The sequence below is a fragment of the Rattus rattus genome, chromosome 4 (genome assembly GCF_011064425.1).
Source record: "Rattus rattus isolate New Zealand chromosome 4, Rrattus_CSIRO_v1, whole genome shotgun sequence".
Lineage (NCBI taxonomy): Eukaryota > Metazoa > Chordata > Mammalia > Rodentia > Muridae > Rattus > Rattus rattus.
In genome coordinates this window covers 19439835-19460777 of record NC_046157.1, presented here as the reverse complement: position 1 = coordinate 19460777, position 20943 = coordinate 19439835, and the positions used below count along the sequence as shown (strand labels likewise).

Sequence of the window (20943 nt, the reverse complement as noted above, 5' to 3'; positions counted from 1 at the left end):
CGGTGAGAATAGGGCCGACAATCGGAGCGGCAAATGAGTAAAGGCCCGAGGGCCGTGATACGGGTGTAAATTACACCCAGTCATCACCAAGCATCGTCACCTGCCAGTCGGCAATCTGCCTTTTAAATCCAGTCTGGCTTTGACTCCAGATGTGTGTTTATTGGCCAGCCACTTTTGTACCTCGTGCCAGTGTCTTGTCCCAACAGTTTTAAATATGACTTCCACATGTTCCTGGCTAATTGTTTATTAGTTGTACCAGTCATAAAAGAAAATTGACTTTAGATGGTGCATGAAGTTCAGCTATTCTGAAGTACAGCCACCTCTGTATCTTCCTTTAAAACTGCCAAAATTGTGCTTTTATTCCAGCCGAACCCTTGGATTTTGAGTAAAGTCATTCACCTTGATTAAGCCATCAGGACCAATTCTGTTCGGAAAGACAGATATCTGGAATTAGTTTGTTTAGCAATCAATTTAAAACATACATTGTATGTATGAATGTATGTATGTATGAATGTATGTATGTATGAATGTATGTATGTATGAATGTATGTATGATGTGTATGTATCACACCAAGTTAATTTCACTCCTATCCCAAAGAACCTTTTTTTTTTAATTATAGTGAGTGAATGGTGTAGGTGTGCAGGTAGGTCAGAGGACAACTTTGTGGAGATGGTTCTCTCCATCTTTCCTGGTGGTTTGAATGAGAATGGCCCCCATAGACTCATATTTTAGTATTCAGGTTGCAGTTGGTAGAACTGAAGGTCTGGCCTTGTTGATAGAAGTGCATCACTGAGGGGAGAGCTTTACTGCTTCAAAGAGCCCATGCCATTTCCAGTGTCTATTGCGCTCTCTCTCTCTCTCTCTCTCTCTCTCTCTCTCTCTCTGCCTGACTCTTATGGAGCTGATGTAAGTTCCAGTGACATGCCTGAGGCCATAGTCTCCTGACAAGATGGTCACGGACTCTAACCTCTGGAACTTCAAGGATGACCTCAACAAACTCTTCTGTAAGCTGCCTTGGACGTGGGTTCCCTTCATAGCAATAGAAAAGTCACTACAACACTTGGGGTCTAAGAACAAACTCAGGTCACCAGGCTTGACCAGCAAGCACCTTTACTGGTAGATCCATCTTGCTGGCCCCTTTTCTTGACTCTTGACTACCCAGTCTCCTGCATCCAACCCCTTCTTGTTCCGCCTCCCTCCCCTCTTCCTCCTTGGCTTTCTTCTCGGTCTTCCTCTGCCTCCACCTCTTCTTCCTCTGTAATTTAAGCTAAGCCCAGGGGCACCTGGCAGGTTTATTCAGACAAATTCCTAGGCCTTATCCCTAGAACGTCTTACTCTACAAATTCACAGGGGAAGCCTTGGATCCTGCATTTCCAACATGTTCTCAGGTGCTGTTCCTAACTATGAAACTCCAAAGCCCCACAAGGATCACTCTCCTGTACTGTTCCTTCCTTTCCTCAAATCGGTATTTCGTGTTCCTCAGAAAGAATTTGCAGATATGCCTTGATTTATGATGGAGACCGAGTCCTTGACTCTCCATTGTAAATGGAAAATACCACGTTGAGGGGCTGAAGAGATGGCTCTGAGTGTGTGGGGGTGTTCAGGGTGTATAGTGCTCTTGCAGAGAATCTGAGTTCAGTTCCTAACACCCATGCTGGTTGGCTCATAACCACCTGTAACTCCAGCTTCAGGGGGTCTGACGTCTTTGGCCTCCAAGAGCACCTGCACTTGTAAATACATTGTCCACCTCATCATTAAAAAATAACAATACATCTTTAAATTTAAAAACTTTTTAAAGAAAATATCATGTCAACAATGTGCTTTAATACATTCAACATAATTGGGCCACACCAGCTCAACCACACAGTACACTATAGAGTTTTACTTCCCTAGTGATAAAGAGTCTTGTTGGGAGCTTTGTCCTGCAGCATCTGTCAGCATCAGGGGAGGTTACTATATTGCAAACATTGCTAGCGGAGGATGTTCTATCAATGTTTAAAAGATTGAAATTTAGTTTCTACTGAATCCAAATGCTTTTGCATCATTTTAAAATTAAAAATTGTAGATGAAGCTATCCTCTGACAGGGACTGTCAGCAGCAGCCTCCCTCCGGACCACCTAGATCCACAGCCCAGTGCACTGTTCCTTCCCATCTGAGAGGTTTACTCACACTTCCTGTTCAATGTAGTTTAACATCCTGGTAACGTGGGATGAAGAGATTTCCCCATCCACTTCAGCGATATACGTGTACAGAAACTGGAAGGTGCTGAAAGGGATCCGGGGTGGTCCTCCATCATGGTCACTGGATAAAACTTCACACACTATCTTGAGAGTTTTGGCAATGGTCTAGAAAACCATAAGACAGAAGGAGGAGAAAGTCACTCTTCCAGGCTAGATCCCTCAGATCCCTTTAGACTGGAGAAAGAAAACAAAACTATCACTTAGGTGAGATGGTGTGAGGATGGCCCAAGAGCCTAGAGAGCTTAACATGTATCAGTCAATTTATTCTAAATATACTGGCCAATAAATGTCTTACCTATTTCTTCCTGGAGGAAATTCAATTTTTAAGCTGCTAAATATGTTAAGGTGTTTGTTAAGTTTAATTAGAGTAACCTCTTCAAAGGAGAATTGGTTCTTCACCCTACAAAATTAGCACCATCTTGGACCAGTAGGATAGCTCAGTGAGAAAAGGTGTTGGGCATGAGCCCCGTGCCCTTAGTTTAATTCTCTGGAACCACAGGTTGAAAGGGCTAGGGAATTAACAAGCCTCCCCAATGGGAGATCACTCAGAGGACGTCATAGCACAAACATAGTCCTGGCTAATGCCCAGAAAGGAGCTCCCAGAAATCTCCATCAGCTTCCCTAGTTTCATGGCCCTGAGTTACATTGTGAGTAATTAAACATGTTGCACGTTTTAGTTATTTTGAAAGAATGGGGGAGATTTACAATATAAAATGTTACTCAAGACAAAGAGGCTGCTTTTCCCAGGTGTCTGTTAGCCAGGGTCACTCTGCCTGCCTGGCACAGGCACGCTTTCCCTAACAAGAGAACCGGAGCACTCCTTTAACTAACTCTGTTCTGTACAACTTAGTATTTCCCAAGCAAGTCTAGTAGAGCCCTCAGGACATCGACTTATTATTCTCAGTTTTTCCTATATTAAAAGAAGAGAATCAATTCCTTCAAACTGTTCTCTGACTCTGCCCATGTACATACACATGCATAGTAAGTAAATGAAATAAAAGAGAAAATTAGAAATGTCTCTTATTGTCTTCCGATCTTGCCTTCTAAAGTTTCATCTACATATATTATTATATCTAATATATATTAGATATATATTATACCACACACACACCCCAAAAAAGATGTCTGGGGCAAAGCCATAACAGGGGGAAGAGTTAAGAGAAATGTACGTCTCTGGACTGGAAGTCCCATAAGATAAAAATGTTTCTTCACGGGGATCTACATAAGTAAAATCATCTAAAATATATCACTCTTCTGGTAAGTTCTTATTGTCAACTTCACACAACCTAGAGCTACCTGGAAGGGGAAACCTCATTAGAAACATTGTCGTGATCAGATTGGCCTGTGGGCATGTCTATCTTTACGACTAACCGATGAAGGCCCACTGCGGGCGGCACCATCCTTAGGTGGGGAGGCCCTGGACTACATAAGAAAGCTATTGGCAAAAGCTATGGAGTGAGCAGCAGTCCCCCATGGTTTATTCTTGAGCGCCTGCCTTTACTTCCCTCAATGACAGACTGTGACATGGAAGTATAAGGTGACATAGATCTTTTCCTCCCCAATTTGACGATAGTCAGAGTTTTATCACAGCATCAGAAAAAAATGACTTTTTTTTTTTTTTGGTTCTTTTTTTTCAGAGCTGGGGACCGAACCCAGGGCCTTGTGCTTCCTAGGCAAGCGCTCTACCGCTGAGCTAAATCCCCAACCCCATGACTTATTTTTTGTACACACACACACACACACACAGAGACACAGACAGACACACACACACACACACACACACACACACACACACACACACACACACACAGATCTTGCTGGCTTGCTAAAACTGCCAATGTAAAGATTTATATACATCCTCCAGGAATCAGTCAAGAACTAGTCCTGAGTAGAGCTAAGTGTCCTAGGGTAATTAAGCAGCTGCTACATGTCCTCTCACGACTGGCCAGGGAGGTCCCCTTCATTGGCAACTTTGTGGATGTTCAGCTGTCATACCTCCTTGAATATGACGACTGTCTGCATGGTCCTTATTTTACTGTAAGGGCTAAGAGGATGTGAGTAAATTTGCCTCCTCTTCCTAGAGCCCATTTTACTGAACGGCAGTGATTTTAAATGTCTTTTGACCTAATGGATTGCTATTCAGTTTGAATTAATATTTAAACTTTATTTCCATTTAAAAAACATTTTATGAAATAGGATCTTCAATGTACAATTGTTTAAATTGTTTTGATATATATAATATATATAATATATATCAAAATACTCCTAAGTGTGTGACAAGATCAACACAGGAGTGGTTTGGAGGATGTTTGCAAGCGTGAGTGTGTGTGCTGAGCTCCCTAATTCTGCCCGTAGCATTTCCTACTTCTCTAAAGTAATTCTATCCCCCTACTTCATTATGCTATCCTCTTCTTATTAGGGTGCTGTTAGAGGATAATTAGGGTGCTGTTAAAGGATGAACTATCCTCCCTTCAATTTCTTATGTTGAAGTCCTGAGAGACCAGATCTTTTGGTTTCAGACTCCATCTTTGAGAACCTGACCTAAGGTTGAACTCCAGTTAATTAACAATCAGCACCTAGCAGCAGTTTCCAGGTTACTCCCCAACAAATCTGCACCTCCAGGTTGCAAGTCTGTCCCTGGCACTTCACTTCCTAACAACCACCAATCAAGAGAAAAGCAGAAGTTAAGTTTACGGTTTGGCTCCCAGCACCAGCCAATTAGGTTAAAGGCCATGGTGCCCCCCCACCCCCCCACCCACAATCAAATGTGTGCCAGGATAGAAACCCCCTTGCTTGTCTGCTTTTCTCTATAAATGCTTGCCTAAAACTAGGCTTGTGGCTCCGCCCTCCTGTCCTGCTGTCAGGGTTGACAGGTAGCCCTAGCTTGTAATAAAGAGACCCTAATGCAATTACATCGGAATCCGCTCCTTGGTGGTTTTTTGGAGTTCCTGAAAACTTACTGGCACCACAGTCCTAAATCCTAGAATCTGAGACCTTGACTGGAAAGACTTAATAGGAATGAACGAAATGGTACATGCCTGCAATTGAAGCTCTCAAGAGGTTGAGGCAGGAGGATGGACATTGCAAGGCCATCCTGTCGCAAAACCAAACCAAATCAAAATGTCACTCAGCAGCAATGGTAAAAAGCTAATTAAGCTGCAATGAAATGATTAGGACGAACCTTAATTCAACACGTCTGGTGTGCAGAGTATGGCAAGGAGATCTGAGCTGTGCGGACTCAGGCTGACACAGAAGGAAGCTCCCCATATATCAGCAAAGGAGGCCTCAAATCTGGCCTCCAGAACTGTTAGACAATACCGTTTAGTTGTGTGGACCACCTCGCCTGTCGTAAGTTGATAGCACAGTCCTTGCAGGCCGTGAGCTGCGTTTGACCTTAAACGTTTAGTGATTATTCATCTGAGCCTTTAGATTTTAACATCCTAGGAAATAATACTTAGAAAAATTATTTTATTTCATTTTGGTCTGTGTATCTGGGTGTGTCTGTGCAAATGAGATCTGAAGACTCTTCTAACAGGAGCAAAACCTGCTTTTCCAGATGGTCAAAGACCATAGCTTGCTTGCAAAGGAAGGAAAAATATCTACTAGACTGGTCTACAAGGTCATATGGGTTAAATGGAACTCGAGCCCTCAACATGGCGATACCTCGACTCTCTGAGTTTGCTTGGGCTTCGATAATAATGCGTCTTAGACTCAGAGATTCAATACAAATCAGAAACCTATTGCTCATAGTTCTCAAGGTGAAGTTCCAGATCAAGGGCTGGCAATGGCCTGTTCTTCACAGATGGGATATCTCACTGTCTTCCCACATGGTGGGAGGAGCAAACAGCCTCTTTCAACCCCCATTTATAAGATTCTTTAGTGCCCATGCCTGAGGATTACTCTCTCATGATGGAAGTCCCACTCATGCTACCATCTCCTCTGGACTTAAGATTTCAATATATGAGTTCAGGTAATGCAAGCTGTCTGGTTACAGCACTGCCTAGCCTCACAGTGAAGCTCCGGCATGATACAAGTGGGTGTAGGCATTGGTTCCTGTGTCCGCCCGCACCTTTGCTTACCTCCGGGTAGTCTTTGACGGAAAGATGAGGGTAGAAGGCTGTTTGGATGGAAGCAAATACATAGGATAGCTTGTTAGAGATGAAAGGACCTTATAGAAGACTTGATCCGACTTCCTCGTTTTAGAGGGGATGAGGTAAGAGGCAGCTCACTGCATGGCTTCCTCCCAGTTTGGAAGGCAGGCACATCAGACAAAGCCTGCCAGGTACATGATGTGCAAACAGAAAGGGAATTGGAATGTGGCTTTCCAAAGTCACTCCGGGCTACTGAGAGCTATGGGGACAAGATGATGACTCAGCCTTTTTACACAGCGGTGAGAGGCTAGGAGTGGACCGAAGCCAGGGGGCAGAGAGGACAAGGTACAGAAAACACCAAGGGGTCAGCACCAGGGAGACCTGAGAGGGGCCAGCGGGAGCCTTATGATGCTTTGTCCTATCCAAGAGGTGCAGAAGCTTAAGCTACAAACAGCAAATGACAGGACAGCAGCGTCCCAGTGAAGCCCACGGGGTCCAGAGAACATCAGATTCCTCCATCTCAGCCTTCTCCTAAAACAGTCAGATGCTACCTTTGGGGGGAAAAAGAGCAAGGTGAAACCCAGAGGCGGGGTTTCCGTGGAGGGGCTTTCCTTTGCTCTAAGATCGGATCAAACCTACTTATTTCCTTACTCTATCTTTTGAAGGTGAGGTAGATAAAAGTCAGAATTAACTAGAGATTAAATTAAAAGATCTTCCCCTCCCCAGAGTAACTATAGATTAAATTACAAGATGCACCCCCATACACACACACACACACACACACACACACACACACACACACACACACCCAGAGAGAGAAGAGGGAGAAAAGGCGAGGGAGGGGGAGGGGGAGGGAGGGAAAGGGGGAGAGCCTCAGAGTATCTGTTGATAATAAAGTGTGCAGAGTTGTAAATATTTTTCTTTTTGTGATCTCTCCTTCCCACCTCCACCCCCCACCCCACCCCCCACCTACGACACACGTCAGTCCTGGCTGACAGCTCATTCGCCTGTTATATTTGCCTCTTCTCCTTGGAGAATGTTTTTATGAAAGAATGGGAAAAAAAAAAAACCCACAAACAGTCTCTTCTTTCCTTTCCTCTGGAGAAATGATTATAATGCCAGTTGCAGGGGAAACCCACGGGAAATTTCGGATTATAATATTTCTTCTAAATTTACACAGAAACAAAAATGCCAAGTACATGTTCCAAAGGCATTTGAAAAGAAAGACCAAGATCGTGCTTTGGCTGTGCTGTGCGATACAAGTTACTTTTCCATCCCCGTTGGCTGAGCAGGGGCAATGAATTCCTTGTTGGCTTTTATGTAAATTCCAGGGCTTTAGTAATTAGTAATAATCTGCTTTCAAAAGACATGGCTGACCCGTTTTCGTTCATTATTAGTGATTAAGATCGAGTCCACTCAGATGCCTCAGTGTTAAATGCACATAAAAGTTGATTTCAGCAACCTTTCCTTCAAAGCAGGAAAATGGCTTTTCCAGTTTTCAAACATGTCAAACTTGGAAAAGGCCTGAATTGGGATGAGCTTACTCTGTCCACGACGATGATTCTGGAAAGTCTCTCCTTCTCTTTCTGTTCCTTTAACATTGTTTTAAAACAATAATCTTGCTCTCTTTTTCTCTGAGGCACATGTCTACTCCTGTTTACTGATGGTTTTCTCTAAGACCGAACACCCCTGGAACCTTCTTGACCAATATGGCTTCTAAGTGTATCTAAACCCCACCAATAAACAAGCCTTATCCTACAGCTTGAAGTCATCAATGAAGTGGCAAAACAGAGTGAAAATTAATCCAAGGGCAATGGCTGAAAGCCACAAATAACCCAAAGCCACGGCCAGCTTTTGGCATAGCCCAATGCCAGCCATGCCTCTTTCTCCCAGTTCTTGCTGAGCCTGGAAATGACCTCCCTTTAGGGAGCTGGAGGAGGCCCAAAAGGCAGGGGTTTGATGGTTTGTTTTGCTTTGCTTTTATCATCTCTGGAGAGCTGAATGGGTACAGAGAGATGGCCCCTTCCAGGCCCAGAGGGAAATGATAGGGCATTTCAAAGTTTGGTTTTGGTATCTTAAGAACTGGACAGGGGGCCTCTCCCCTCCCAGACCAGTCTCTGTCTGCCACTGAGCCTTCCACAACTCTCTACCCTCTGGCCCACAATACAAAAGAAGCTCACTTACAACTCCAAGAGAGCTACAAGCAAGGGCTAAAAACTTCAGCCACTCGATCTCCTCTGTGAAGCGCCCCACGTTCATCACACTGTTAAACAGGTCTGTGGGCAGATTCAACACCTTCCACATCTGTGCCAGCTCATCTGCGTGGATGATCAGTCTGCCACCAACCTTCGGGACAGGGAACACACAAAACACACATGAGGACCACAAGCAAGACGCTCCGGGTTTTCCCAGCACAAGGAAGGGAACGGGGAGCTAGAGAGGCCAGAGAATCTGGGTTGACCGTTGTCTTTGTGGTGCCGTGGTGTAGTTTAATATTTTAAACTCCCGGTGTCAGAATTATGGGAGAGAGATTCAGGCATAGGGCCCATCTTATTTTCCTACGATGCCTTTATGGTTCTAGTCTTGTTCTTAGGTTGTCCGTGGAAGGCAGGTGGGACATCCGAGGCTGGCCAGAGACCTCTAATGGCAATGTCTCTCCTAGACTACACGTAGGTCTCTGTATTGAATCTCATGTGTGTCCCTCCTGTCTCTACAAAAGTGACATTTGGCACCTTATGGCCGACCTATAGGGTTTAGGATATGGGTATTTAATATTGTTTGGTCCCAGGGCCTTGAGAGCTCTGCTGGGTTCACTCCACAGAAGACTTGGCAGTTAAAGAGTGAAGGGGAGTGATGGGTTCCCCTTGGCTAAGGATGCAGTAAGGGTGTGGGTGCCCCATTAAGGTTCCCACATATTGCCAGGGCCTCTGAACCCAAGGTCAAGTGGGTTCCGAGTCGCCCAAGACTCCCCTATCCTGTATCCTAATGTAGGGCAGCATACTACTCCACTGTATCCCAGGATCTGGCCAAAGCACAGATTTTCTCAAGCCAGTCCACCTTTTCCCATTCACAGGCAAACTCCCATGATGTGGGGAAGGTTTTCCCTGTAGGGCGTGTTGTTTTTACACCAGCCTGCGGTAGACCTCTCATGGTCTGGATCCATTAGCATGATGCTGACACCCTTTAGGACAGGCAATATACATTGTACCCAACCCCTGAACATTCTTTGAGATCTGGGGAGGGGGGGCGATCTGTGATGACCCCAGGACAGCCCAACGAGTCAGTCTCTTCCATAGTGATTCCTGCTTCTCTGAAGGAAAGACCCACTTTGCGGCCAGGACTTGATCAGCTTTGGGTGGGGGGGCGGTGCTCATAGCCAGCTGCCTGGTGGGCACACGCGTGACCCTGATCTAACCCGCTTGGTTTCCACAGCATTTACATCCTTACCCGGGAGTGCAGGACCTTCAACAGCTCAGGTGTCAGCTCAGCCCAGTTGGACAGAGGGACTTGCTCAGATCTCTCTCTCACTGGAGGGATCTCTCCACGGGACATGGCCCCGAAATACCTGCGAGAGAAGGGACAGGGATAGAGAAGGGTCCCAGGCTCCAGGGGCCCCTGGATACTTTCCGAATTTGCTTTCCTTTTTCTTTTTTCTTTTTTGAAAGGGAGTAGATAAAATACAGTGTTTAGCCGTGTTTAGTTTGTTTGCAAATGGGAAAAGTCTCTGTTATTTCCACTTTAAGGAACGAAGAATGCTTAGGGTATAAAGAAGTGTTATTTCTCTCTGAGAATAATGAACAACCAACGGAACTTGGCACGTAATTACCTGTGGCTTGTTCAGCCACGCCCTGCCTCCACTTAGTGTTTTATCTTACAGAGAGATCCTAGGACACGTATAGGATAGCTAGTCATGTGCGTTTGGAAGGTGTGAAGACTGTGATTATATGTAGATAGGAGCAGATAGAATGTTCTTGGGGGAGTGAGAAAGCATTTCTGGCTTGAGGTAGGCAGGCCTGTTGGGGGGGGGGGCTTCAGCAAGGGGAAGAAAGGCTGGCGAGGCCCTCCGGGAGGCACAGGAGGAGAGGCCTGCCAAGGAAGGGGCAGAAATGGTGCTGATGGAGCGGTCCTGTTCATTCTTCCCTCAGAATTTTCAGTTAGACATGCCTGCTGTGTGCTACTGCCTTGTGGGGTGGACTCTGTTTGGGGGTGATGTGAAAGATAGGTCAAGTCCTATGTCAAGATTGGCATGATATGGGGAGAAGCCAGCAACCACCGGGAGTGGGCATGAGCAGTATGATGCAGGGGTGTCTCCACCCAAAGCCTTGTTTCTCCTGAGTCACAGACTTCTGCCCCTTCACCATCGGGTAGTATTAAAACACAGGGGGTGTCCTATAGAAGTCCATTTTAGGGCCAGTCTACAGGATAGCGATAACTACTGCCCATTTCTGAGACACAAAGCAAGCAGAACTAAAGAGACAGGAATCACAACAGCAGCTTCCGGTCTGTGACTGGAGGTCCTCAGGAGGACCGGCTGCAGAAATACTTTGACACTTTTGAGTTAGTACATGGGCAATCTCTGTAGACAGACCAGTATTTGGGTGGGAGTGGGTACAATGGGGACAACCCCAGAGTGAGATGTGGTCTGACCTTATGGGGGGGGGGTTGAAAATGGTGGGGACAGCAGTACTATAGCCCCCTCCCCCATTATACAGAAGTGCCTGGGTGGATATGTGACACTCTAAACAGCTTTGGAGTTGCTAGTGTGGTTGGTTAGAGAATGAAGTCACACCATGGACTCAGTTCTCTGTATCTTTGCATTCTCTGTGCCGTGAATGATTCCATCACTGCAGCTTTACTGGTTCGGGCTGTCACAGAAGCTTGCTTCTGGACAAATCAGTATAGGCCCCGCTGATGCCAGGGAGCTGGCTTCTTCTTCGATGGGACATAGGGAAGGACTTCCTTGCATGTTATGAACCAATTACCTATTTTATCTGGGAGATATTAGACAGCATTCCATCTGCTAAAACACTACCAGAGTGTAAGCCACAGAAAACGATCTGGTAAGTGCTTTTGATGTCTAAACTGGATAGAGAATGTTAAGTCACGCTTTTTTCCCCCACTGCAGTTGAAGTACAAACTGATCTTGCACGGATGTCTAAAAAATTTATAGCACATCATACACTATGGAGCAAGGAGGTTACTATGGTGGAAAGTTTCCCTCCATAAATGTCAGGGACAATATCAAGAAATGCCATTTTTCTTTCGGTAATGCAGCAGCACACGGACATTAAAATGCGGTTTTAAGCAATCATATGGCATAAAACAAAATCTGTCTGACTATGCCAAATGAAATTAGCCTTCTGACGTTAAAGTCCAATCTTGGAGGTAATGTGTACAATTCAAGATAGAAAATGACACAGGATACATGACTAGGCAAAGCAGCTCCGTTAGGCTGCGTAGAGAGACCGCTGTGTTTCTTTCCTTCCATTCTAAAAAGCTCTCTCCTGGCTCAGCCTAGGAACCCAAGAGCTTAAGCCTTCAGAAAGGCTTTACAGCCTGTCTCTACCACCTGCTGGAGGTTCTCTTTCCTCAGTCTCTCTCCTCTACGGTCTGAGGTATCTTCTCTCAGAGACACCGCTAAGGAAGTAATCATCCAGCAAGGGAAACGGCTAGAAAAGGTCTTGTTAGCTCCCAATCCCCTGCACCAAGCCAGGCCGTCCACTTTCCAGCAGGTATGTGGTTCTTACAAGGAGCAATTTCATAGTTGAGAGGCTTTCTATGTAAAGATGCTGTGGTGAAGTCGGCCCCTGTTGTGCAAGCTCACCCACTGAACAGCCTCTGGGGGGCCCTTTAAGAAACCCAGATGTGCTGTAAGCACACCATAGAGCGACTTGAGACTTGACCTCCTCACTCAGCTCTGCAGCCTTTTCCAGAAAGCCATGTGACCTCAGACATCTTCATGCAGAGGGGAAAGATCAGTTTTAAAAAAATCAATAAAGAAAATAACTTTCTTCCCAAAGACAGGGTGCAAAGTGTCTTTAGTCTTGCCCAAGTATGTGTTTCCACAGCCATGAAGGAAGGTGTTTCATTAATCAGAGGAAACCAGCTTGAAGAGATCCTACCTCCTCCTCCCTGCGGGATGGTGCACCGCTCCACTACGGGTACTGCTGCCATCTAGCGGTTAGAAGGAAAACAAGCTGCAGCGAAAGGAAAGGCGAGCGGAGCTGCCAGCCAGATTTCTAATCCTCTTCCAGCCAGAAAAGCAGACAGGATTCAGGGATGGGTTGGTTGGGCATATGCTAGCTGACATGGTAAGCTAACTGATTCTATGTGGCCTACTGTCCTCATATGTTATGACTGAATCTGGCTAGTTTAGGGAAGGGCGTCTCCTCTCACTCTGTTTAATAACATTTGTGTGTGGATTTTAGAGACTTCGCTTCTGTTAACCTGTCTATAGCGCCTGACTGCGGGCTTGCCAACCTCCGCCTTTTCCCATAAACTCTTTTTCCCAATCCCTGCCCTCTGAAAGAAACAACTTACTCGGCCGCCCATTGAATGAGATCGGGAGGCTGGGTTCGAATGGCAGCTTTGGTAAACTGCTTCAGCAGCTCCGGCAGCTCCGGTGGGATGCATACTTGTTTGTCTGTCTGAGGCATTGATCGCTTGACCTACAAGCAGGACAAAACAGAACGCGAGGATTTTGAGTCGTAATCAACCATGAATCGTAAGAAAGTTGTTTTTTGTTTGTTTGTTTGTTTGTTTGTTTGTTTGTTTTTGGAATAAGAGATCCTCTAGACCCTACATTAACACTCTTTGGAGGTTCTGCTAGTCTAGAAGACTTTTTATTGGCTTAAACCTATGTCTGAGCAGTGGGTTTCTCTGGTGGGTGGTCGCCACAATACAAGTGACACAGAATGCAGTATAGGGAACACGAAGGATGTGAGCTGACCCGGAGGCAAATGTGGTCGGAAAGAACTCAAATGTTGGATATGTATGGCAGCTCAAAGAGGGCGGGAGAGACTAGGACTTGGCCCACTAAAAGCAGAAGACTGAACTGAAAGACCCCTTCTTCTCCCTCTCTGGCATGCACTCGAGATCCCACAAAAGAAACTAGGTTTGGTGTGGGCTAACGTCTTTTGTTTGAGAACCCAGATTGGAAACAACAGCCTGTGTGTAGGGATGCACACTGAGAGCTGTCTCCATAGATGGGGGTTGGGGGTTGGGAGCGGGGAGAAGCAGCCCCAAGAGCGGGAAGCCAGGGGCAAGATCAAAGTTTGGATAAACACCAGCCATGCCTAGTTGGGAAACCCTGAGAAGAAAAGACTGTGGGCATCCCACTACTCTTTAGTTGTTCTTATTTATTTATTTATTTATTTATTTGGAAGAAGGGAGTAATGTTTAACTTTAGACCTCATAAAAAGCCAACTATGTCTACATTTTACTAACATTTTTCACAAGTTAATATGAATGTAAGGTTATAAAAGACATAAACGTAACCACTATAGATGTAAAAAGGAGAAACGGGGTTTAAATACAAAAATAACCCACCCCCCCCAAAGCCTTATCAATCCAAAATAAAACAGAACAGGAGTTGGGGAGGAAGCCTAGGAAATGTGGACTAATAAGATGGTTGCAAGGAATCCATGCTCATCTTTAATCACAATAAAAGGCCTTAAATGTGCCAGTTCAGTACAAAAATCAACAGACCAGGTTTTTAAACTCTAGGGACAGTCCTATCTGGAAAGGCTCACAAAGACAGGAAAGAAGGAAGATGAAAACCACCTGTGCAATAGTTGATTCAGATGCTACCACTGACAGGAGAGACTTCGAGGTGAATCACTTTAGGGAAAGATTTCCTTTATCTGGATAAACGCTTTGGCCTTTGCCCTGCTCTTCTCCCTGAGCATGGAGACCCATCACCACCAGGGCATCTCATGGTACCCAAGGGAAAACAGGACATTGTCTGGGATCCCCCTCAGTATTGTAATAATGACGACAAGGGGTGACAAATATCTAGAATTGGAAGTATACCACCATGGGGGAGTCTCAGGGTGCCCATGGGAAACCAGGATACTGCTTTGACTCCCCCTAAATATTTTAACAATGACTAGGAGAGGTGAATGGCAACCGGAGTTGGCAACTTTCCAGACTGGAGAGGGACGTCATCAGAAAGACAGGAGAGGGGCTTGAGACTACTAGCAACTTCCCAGGTTTAAGCCGGATGCTAGCTGCATAGGTGTCTGGTTGCCTTTAGAGCTATATTTATATTACGCATTTTTTTTTAATGTCGAAGCCATGTTTTCCATAGCTACTGTTGCAAACTCCTTTCGTTTTGTTTCGAGACAGGGTCTCATGTAGCTCAGGCTGGCCCTAAACTTGTCCTGAGGGTGACTTTAAGGCCCCAATCTTCCTCTTTCCACCTCCAGCTGCAGGGTTACAGGTATCCACCACCAAGTGCAGCATTGCGATTTTTTTTTTTTTGATGACTTTTCAACTTATTTTATTTGGTAAACGACAGTGCCTTAGATCACTTATCTTATTTCTGTGTATCTTAATTTACTCTGATAAAATGTATAGCGTTTGATTTGCCATGTGGATCTTTTTTAGCACACAGCTCCGTTGCTCTCCATATGTCTACACTGCAGTTCGGTCAGTAGCTATCTCATGCTCACCAAAGGGAAACTCTGTGATTGGACAAAAGATCCAGGCTGAAAAAGATCCACATGGCAAATCAAACTTATTTTATTTGGTAAACGACAGTGCCTTAGATCACTTATCTTATTTCTGCCATTCCGTAAATATGTGCACCTGTTTGGTTACTCGGATTATGCATTCCTCTGTCAATGAGCACTTCGAAAAGGCCGTTGGCATCTTTGGGGAATATTTTTGGTGCTGCTATGAACATGTGTGGATAATATCTAATCGTTCCCTGCTTTCAGGTTTTGGGTATGCAAGCAGAGGTAGGCTGGCTGGGTCACAAGGTAAGTTCAGCCACATTTCCTGAGGAACCGAGAAGCTGGTTACACTACTTTGCCACCTTTACTTATTTTGATAGGATCTTTAAAAAAAAAAAGGTGTGTGTGTGTGTGTATGTGTGTGTGTGTGTGTGTGTGTGTGTGTGTGTGTACTTGCATTCAAGGGTACTTGCCCTACTGTGTGCATTCCTGGAGACCTAAAGCAGGCATCAATGTCTTCTGCTGTCACTTTTCCCTATTCCTTTGCGGCAGGAATTTCCTTCCGGAAATTGGGGCTTACATTTTCTTGGCGAGGCCGAAAGCCAGTAAGTCCCAGTGATTATCCTACCTCCACCAGCTCAGAGTTGAGGTACATGCAGGACGCCTCCTCGTTGGGTGCTGGGCTCCAAGCCCACCGAACATCCACAAGTACATTCCCCCATTCCTCATATCTTTCCTTGGTGCTCAGTCTTAAATTTTTTCATTTTCTCCTCTTATTTTCTATTGTTTTCTTAAAAGTAATCAGTCACATCCTTGAGTGTCTTATGTCAACAATCGCGCTAGATATTATAAGTACATTTTCCCTTTTAATTCTCAAAACAGCCCAGAGGTAGATATCGTTCTATATATGATGAAACCAAGAAAAGGGAATATAATTTTTGCAATGATCTGTGTGATGGTTGATATCATCTAGATCCTAGACAGGGTCTGGAATCAGCTTGCAGACACGTACGACTGTGAGGAACCATCTAGATTAGGTTGAGGACGTACAAAAGCCAACCCTAACTGTAGGCAGCACCATCCCGACCCGGGAGCCCAAGGTGAGGGAAAGGGAAAAGAATTTTTCCCCAAGAATAGGGAAAAGTGACAGAGAGAAAGCAGGTAGCTGACCACAAGGTTCTCTCTGCTTCCGGGCTGAAGATACCACGTGACCAGTAGCCACGTGCTCCTGCAGCTGTGCCTCTCCGGCCATGACATGCTTCCTCAAACAGGAAGTCAACACCCACCCTTCATTCCTTAGGGGTCTTTGGTTAGGGATTTTATCACAGTATGACGAGGCTCGAACGCACGTGGAAGCAGCCAGTTAAGTAAGCCAGCCTTTGCTTGCTGGGTCCCTACTGCTGAGACCCTCTCGTTGGTGTCGCGCCCCTTCCTCGGGTCCCTATTTTCTCTAGCACTGTTCCCCAGTCTCTTTCTGTAACTCCGTCCTATAAATAAGGATTAGCAATCGTTCCCCAATATCCCTGCCATGTGAGTTTATCCCTTTCTGGTATCTTCTTGGAGATCTCATTAAGGGCTCCCCTCCCAAATTCTGCCTCTCTCTCTCTCTCTCTCTCTCTCTCTCTCTCTCTCTCTCTCTCTCTCTGTGTGTGTGTGTGTGTGCATGCGCGCACATGTGCACATGTGTGTAAGCATGGTGTGTGTAATCCAGGGTCTTACTCATGCTATGAAGCACTCCACTCTAGAGTCACAGCCTCAGTCCATGAAACTTATCTGAACCCAGTATGGCCCATCTTTAGGTCTTGTGGCCTCAAAGTACTGGGTTTGCCCCGCATTCTCTCCAGTCTGTTGAGTCCCACTGAATCCCATTGACAGTCCCTTTGATATGTGTCTCCAGTTCATTCCTCCCTATCTCCACCCTCCCTCTCTGGTCCAGCTCTCCCTCACCCACTGTGTACCCTCTTCCTCAGCACCCTCACTTCAGGTCATTCTCTGGTCCATCCATTGGTCCATCCTACCCAGCATGGTCACAACCACAGTCTTGATTGCCTTTCATAGACCAGAAAGCCCTGCTCGCAAAACAGCTTTGAGGGCCAGACTGTCAAGGTTCTCCATGAAATTTTATTTTATCTTATGTACACTGGTGATTTGACTGCGTGTGTGTCTGTGTGAGGGTGTCCGATCCCTTGGGAGCAGGAATTACAGACAGTTGTGAGCTGCCAGGTAGGTGCTGGGAATTGAATCTGGGTCCTCAGGAAGAACAAGCCAGTGCTCTTAACCACCGAGCCATCTCTCATGTACCCCAACTTGTATGTATTTTAAACTACGTATTTCCTGCCATTACTGTTCACGCCATCCACTGGGGCCACTTTCTAAGGATTACATTTACAATGTATGATACCTTTGTTTCTCCTTTCCCCATGGGAAGTTACTGCTGCCCGAACTGCCTCTCTTTCTTCTATTCACACTCACACAACTTCAGTGCTCATCCTGAGTCCCTACTAGGCTTTCCTAGAAAGCCTGGGTAGCAGCAAATAGTGTCAGCAGTGCCCATTTTGCATTAAACCCCTTCTGCGTCTTTTACTCACTAATGTAGAGCTCCTTACAGTGAGTGTGGGAGACGGCTAACAGGTGTACAGCGCGTACGTGACGCTTGTAAACGGTTTATAGCGACACAAACTTTACAGCCACTTACAAGCGCACAGTAGTTGAAATTCTATTTGGATGCTGTTTGGCAGTTAGTAAAGGTCCCAGGTTTTCAGCACTTGTTCGTGCTTAAAGTTTTATGTGTAACACCTGCCGCCAGGCACCCATAGAGGACTTCCCCTGCTGTACGTGACAATAAAACCGTCCCTGTAAATCTGATTTTTGCTTTAACTGCGATGTATTTATTATCACAGTGTCAAACTCCGCGCATATGCGTCTCAAAGTCTTTCTAATTTGCTCTTGAATTTCCACATTTCTTTCCTTTGCAACCAAATACATGCTTCTAGAAACTATCGTTCTCTGTCTCTAATCAAGTTTATATTGGTTCATTTGTGACTAAATTATGTCCCTATTCTAGGCTTTTTGTGCTGGGGACCCAACACAGGGGCTTGCACAGGGCAGGGCTCCACTGGGGAGCCTCATCCCTCATCCTTGGGTCTTCAGACAAGAGCTCACTGAGTAGTTTGGGTTGCTCATGAACTCAAGCTCCTTCTGTTTCTGATTCCCAAGTGCCAAGATTACAGAACCACCATGCTTGGCTATTTTGGCTTTTGATGTTAATCTCAAATCAGATATGATGTATTTTTTAATGACTTTTTTTTTCTGATAGAAATTACATATCTCTCTCCTCCAGCAGAGCAAGGGAAGAAGGCCAAGGGGAAGAAGGTGGCCTCAGCTCTGACGTCGTCAAGAAACAGGAGGCCAAAAAAGTGGCCAATCCTTTGAGAAAAGGCCCAAGAACTTCAGCACTCCAGTCCAAAAGAGATCTCACGCGCTTCGTCAAAAGGCCCTGCTACGTCAGGCTGCAGTGGCCAAGAGCCATCCTCTATAAGCGGCTCACTATACCTCCTGCCATCAACCAGTTCCCCCGGCCCTGGACAGGCAAACAGCGACTCAGCTGCTTAAGCTCACCCACAAGTACAGGCCAGAGACAAAGCAGGAGAAGAAGCAGAGGCTGCTGGCCCACGCTGAGAAGAAAGCTGCTGGCAAAGGGGACGTCCCAACTAAGAGACCACCTGTCCTCTGAGCAGGGGTCAATACAGTCACCACCGTGGTGGAGAACAAGAAGGCTCAGCTGGTGGTGACTGCCCATGATGCAGACCCCATTGAGCTGGTGGTTTTCCTGCCTGCCCTGTGTTGAAAGATGGGGGTGCACGGTCAAGGGAAAAGCCAGGCTGGGGCGCCTGGTCCGCAGGAAAACATGCACCACTGTTGCCTTCACACAGGTTAACTTGGAAGACAAGGGTGCTCTGGCTAAGCTGGTGGAAGCTGTTAGGACCAATTATAATGACAGATATGACGAGATCCACCGCACTGGGGACAACATCCTGGGTCCTAAGGCTGTGGTTCACATTGCCAAGCTGGAAAAGGCAAAGGCTAAAGAACTCACCACTAAACTGGGTTAGATGTACACTAAGTTTTCTGTACATAAATATAACTACAAAATTATATAAAAAAAGAAATTACGTATCATGTTTGCTTCTAAAAACAAAAATGAAAAGTAATACAATCAATTCAACAAAACCTTTGACTTTAACATCTTAGAAAACTTCAAAGTATTTTAATTATATGGTTCTTGAAATAAATACTTATATTAAAATACTACCATTTTAATAATTATAGTTAACATTTCCTAAATGTCCCCCCTTTACTATATGTTCAGATTTTCAAAAACTTTGACTTGACTCTCTTTGAAAATTGGTTTGCTGCAGCCCAAAGTCTAGAGTCGCCTTGATCAATCACACATACTTTCCTGCCATAAAGAATAATCTTGGGCTTGGGGATTAAGTTCAGCAGTAGGGCACTTGCCAAGTAGGTGTGAGACTCTGGATTTTCAGGGTGTATGTGTATGTGTATGTGTATGTGTATATGTATGTGTATATAATTTTATTAATTAGCTCAGCACTTTGTAAAGACCCACAAACCATTCAGTAATTGACACATAATTCACTTAGGAATCTATAGAGAGAATTGTTTTAAATTTACGTTCTTTTCCCTGTTCAGTTTTTGTAAGCCTAATGCTGGGGAAAATAGGAAATGAACAAACCTGTGCCAGGTAGGCTATGCCAAGCCTTAGTAGAGACTTTCGAGTGATACGATGTCTCTTGTGAATGAAATGTATTTATTTATCAGGCGGGGCACATGTGCCACTGTGCACCTGTAGAGAGGTCAGAGGTCAACTGGAGTCAGTTCCCTTCTCTCATGTGGGTCCCAAGGATGGAACTCAGAGCCTCAGCCTTGGCAGCCAGTGCCTTTACTGAGCCATCTTGCCAGTCCCCAAAGGATCAGGATTGTTTTTAAAAAATTACCTCACGTGTGTAAGTTCTTACATTATTTTTTATTGTTTGAAAACTTCATAATGTCTTTTGATCAATTCTACTCCCATTCCCCGTTCCCACCCCCACTTTCCCCTCCCAACTGCTTTTGTTCATGGTTCAAGTCTATCAGCATTTACTATTTTAGAAACAAGACTGAAAAGTTTAAATAGACTTCAAATAGAAATAAACCTCTGAGATGTTAACGTAAATAGCATAGTTTTATGGAAACATTTACAGGTAGAGTGGCAATGTTCACTCTTTCTCTCCCAAGTATCCCAATGTCTGGCTTAATAAAGAGTTAAGTTTTCATGCCCTATCGGTATCCCGCCATGTTTGGAATCTCCATGTGCACTTCAGAGTGAAGGAGGAATATAACGACTGTACTGTCACCAAAACAGTTTTGACTACACTTATACCTCCCTTCCAGAGTCAGGCCCTTTCAGAAGTCTCCATAACCGCACTAGAAACACCACTGCTTTAGAAACCTGCAAAAGCATCTGTGACAATTGGACAATGGTGGTTTACACCATCCAGAGGTCAAATAATGAAGAGATGGTCACGTGACCAGGAAATAAAGCCATGATGTCTCCCACCTCAAAGTTTCTCATTGTAGTAACCTGTCTGAGAACTGAGCACATATTGGGACCAAATAGAACCATTAGGTTCCATTAGGACCCAAAAGGAACAGGGGAAGGGCAGCTCTGGACCAGCACTGTTAGGAGACGCATGATGTTCTCCATGTGTACTGAATCACGAGGTTTCTGTGCAGCGTGATGGCCCTGTAAGATCTGTGTTTGGTTAAGGCACTAGTTATGTTTGGAGAGCTTCAGCTGTCCTGCCAAGAAGAACCAAACAAACTGCACACGACGTAAGGATGGGAGTAGACACAGAAGACAGTAAGACGTTCTGGAT

General features: G+C 45.2%; 1 protein-coding gene across 1 annotated transcript in view; it reads right to left on the bottom strand.

Annotated features, from left to right (window-relative positions):
- Positions 1-228: 228 nt before the first annotated feature.
- Positions 229-20943, bottom strand: part of Ropn1 (rhophilin associated tail protein 1) — a 28779-nt gene continuing 8064 nt past the window's right edge. Inside the window, exons 2-6 of the mRNA XM_032899266.1 lie at positions 12873-13000; positions 9780-9897; positions 8517-8678; positions 2171-2346; positions 229-424 (exon numbers count right to left, since the gene is read on the bottom strand). Coding sequence (XP_032755157.1) covers positions 358-424; positions 2171-2346; positions 8517-8678; positions 9780-9897; positions 12873-12988 — 639 coding nt within the window. The 5' untranslated portion in view covers positions 12989-13000 and the 3' untranslated portion in view covers positions 229-357. The remainder of the gene's footprint in view (positions 425-2170; positions 2347-8516; positions 8679-9779; positions 9898-12872; positions 13001-20943) is intronic.